This window comes from Poecilia reticulata, linkage group LG1 (genome assembly GCF_000633615.1).
Source record: "Poecilia reticulata strain Guanapo linkage group LG1, Guppy_female_1.0+MT, whole genome shotgun sequence".
In the NCBI taxonomy this organism is placed as follows: domain Eukaryota; kingdom Metazoa; phylum Chordata; class Actinopteri; order Cyprinodontiformes; family Poeciliidae; genus Poecilia; species Poecilia reticulata.
In genome coordinates this window covers 14,639,225-14,641,991 of record NC_024331.1, presented here as the reverse complement: position 1 = coordinate 14,641,991, position 2,767 = coordinate 14,639,225, and the positions used below count along the sequence as shown (strand labels likewise).

Genomic DNA, 2,767 nt, shown 5'->3' with positions numbered 1-2,767 from the left:
TTCTGTCGCTGAAGGCCACGTGACATGCAGCTGGCTGCACCTCTCAAAGGGAACGCCCCCACACATAGACACCCACAAAAATCCCCAACAACACAACGGCGATGAATGAATCATTCTTTTAATTCTTTTCTTCTCTAGAGAAAAGAGAGAACCAAACCATTGGAGACAGAGAAAGGAGGAGTGAATATTATTTTTAAGGTTTATGTGAAAGATGATAAACCAGAAGATTCTGATTCACCATGATGCCACCATGGTGAATCAGACATCTGCTGTTTTTGCCCCAGGAGTAAATGTTTACCATGAGACTTTGATAAGCCATGCTTCTACATTGCAAACATTCCTGCAGGTCAGAACCAAGTTTTCTACAACAGTGGTCAGCGATTAGGATTCTGGTTGGTTTCCAGGAGCCTCAGATCATTTTCCCTACATCCCACCTTTTCACTAAAGTTCTTCACCACACCCGAATCGTATTCATCCCCTTTCATTTCTGATCTGATGAGACAATTTATTGTCTACTTCTTCTCACTGATCTCATCCCTCTCTTCATCTCTACCTGGCATCATCAGTCTATTTTTTGTTCCTCCTTTCACTCCTCCTGACAGTTGCTCCTTTTTCATGCTATGACTTTTTCCAGATAGTCTTCATTTATTTTAGTCTTAATTGACTCTTTAGTCTTCCTTCAGTCGAAGCCATGTTTCTGGCCCTCTTTTTTTTCCCCCCAACAAGTCTCAATTTTCTTGAAAACAAACCAGCTCATTTCTTCTTATGACGAATAATTTCGCAAAAGATTCAAGAAAACCTGTGCGTACACATCCAAATGACTTGAAAATCTATGTGCAAACACTCCCATCTTTTCCGAAAACTATTTTTATAGTTTAGCCATAACTGTGAGTAACTAAGGTCATCATATTTATGCGGTGACATTCAGCGTTGTGAGAAGGTTTTATATCATATGCCTTCAGCTGACTCAGTCTCCTGACTGAAGACATCCCATCTACCCTCTGCCAGAGTAAACAATGTGCCCTGTATAAATCAGCACCTCACCAAGGAGGGGGGAGGGGGGCACACGTCCTCTAAAGAGATTATTAATCTGCATGGCTTCGTAAAATCTTGCCTCGGAGCAAAATTTGCATTCATCAAAATTCATTTGCCTTCACTGCCATTCTGTATTCCATTTCAGTGACCCAGTTTGTGTCAATGGGAGCAGTTTTAATGTTCATAATTAGGATCTAAATGGGGCTGTTTGGGTGCGTGGTGATTTGAGAACAAACGCAAAGCAAGAGGCTAAAACTTCCAGCAACTGAAAGATTCAAACAAAACTTAAGAGGAGGGATTCTTCGTGGGCATGAAGAAAAGATGCGTGCTAAACAGGCTCAAAAGCGCACAGAGCGCGTCACCCATTGCTTATTAACCCGATCAATTTAATCTGAAATCGTGATCGCGCTTTTAAAAGCTTCAAATCTAGCCGATCTGCAGTGCTACTTTGGGCAAAGACCACTTACCTTGAGTCTGCAAATCGATCAGAAGAAACATCAAAGTCAACCCCATGGAAGGCTTCATTCTGTCCTCCTGTGTGCCCAATCAAGGATCCCCCTTTATTTCCAAAAATAACAACAACAACAAAAAAAGACCGGGACAGCAGTCAGTGTAGTCAATGAGGGAAATAAATAAGATGGAACAGAATGAGAAGATGTTCCGTGTCTCCCCTGGTGCCGTCGCTCTCGCTGTGGCCGTGCGCTCCTGAATCCAAACTTGACTTGGTTCGTCCCTCCCTCATGAGCGCTCAGCTCCCCTCTGGCGCATCCACTCCGACTTGAAGCACAGGGAGGAAATTAGATCCGGGAGCGGACAAATCTTTAAGTTTATATTTAGGAGTGTCACGAAACAACAACAAAAAAGATTGGTTAGTTTGTTTAAAAAGAAAAAAAAAACTTCGTAAAAAAAAATCTAATTACTTATCTGGTTATCTTTGTTGTTGTTAATATTATTCATTTCTAAAGTGTAGCCTTTCTGATACTATCGAGTTCTTCCAAAAAGTGATGGCAGATGTTAAAATTTGACGACTTGTAAAAGCAGAGAAAAAAAATAAAATAAAAAAGCTCTCTGTTTAGCACCATGGAAACGAGTGTAAACGACCGCTGTTTGTGGTTTGCGGACGGACTTTTGAACTTCTTTTCACTTCACATCTGCCATTGGTAATTAATAATATCACAATCATCGCACGTCACAACTGTCACAAGCTGAGGTTTAATGAAGAGTGCTGTGTCTGTTCCCAGCCACTAAACTGCAGCACTGCGCCGCGTTGCGCAGAGGAGGCTGTGCGTCTCATGGCTCGCTGTGAGCTCCCCTGTTTACAAGCTCCTAGATTAGGCTGATTGGGCTAATTTTAACCCCAGACTCACACGCTCGGTTTAACGTCATCTAACTAAACTCAGTCAAGATGAGACCCCAAGCCGATGAGAAAATGGGGGGGAGAAAAAGTAATGGGCGTTTTGATGGGGGGACAAATGTGAGAATGACTGCGTTACACTGTTAAAACCATTTTCAGAAAATACTTTTAGCAGAAGTATTGAAAATATTATCCTTGAACATTACATTAACAACCTTGGACAAAATATCCCCATCTTTAAAGATTTCTTTATTGTTATTATTATTTTACATTTTGTGAAGTTCCCACAAACTTTAGTGTACTTTTATAGGACAAAGTCAAAGTAATGCATAATTGCAAGGAAAAGGTTGCATGGCTTCTACTGCTTGTTTCAAACAA

The 2,767-nt window shown here is 41.1% G+C and overlaps 1 protein-coding gene across 3 annotated transcripts in view; it reads right to left on the bottom strand.

The window, feature by feature from the left end:
• LOC103464230 (neuronal acetylcholine receptor subunit alpha-3-like) overlaps positions 1-2,278 on the bottom strand; it is a 28,403-nt gene extending 26,125 nt beyond the window's left edge. For 2 of the 3 annotated variants that reach the window (XM_017309551.1, XM_017309918.1), the window contains exon 1: positions 1,503-1,860. In XM_017309551.1, coding sequence (XP_017165040.1) covers positions 1,503-1,560 — 58 coding nt within the window. In that variant the 5' untranslated portion in view covers positions 1,561-1,860. Of the gene's footprint in view, positions 1-1,502; positions 1,861-1,955 lie in introns of those variants that run through there. The other variant, XM_008408201.2, reaches the window with a different exon arrangement.
• Between the last annotated feature and the right edge of the window lie 489 nt (positions 2,279-2,767).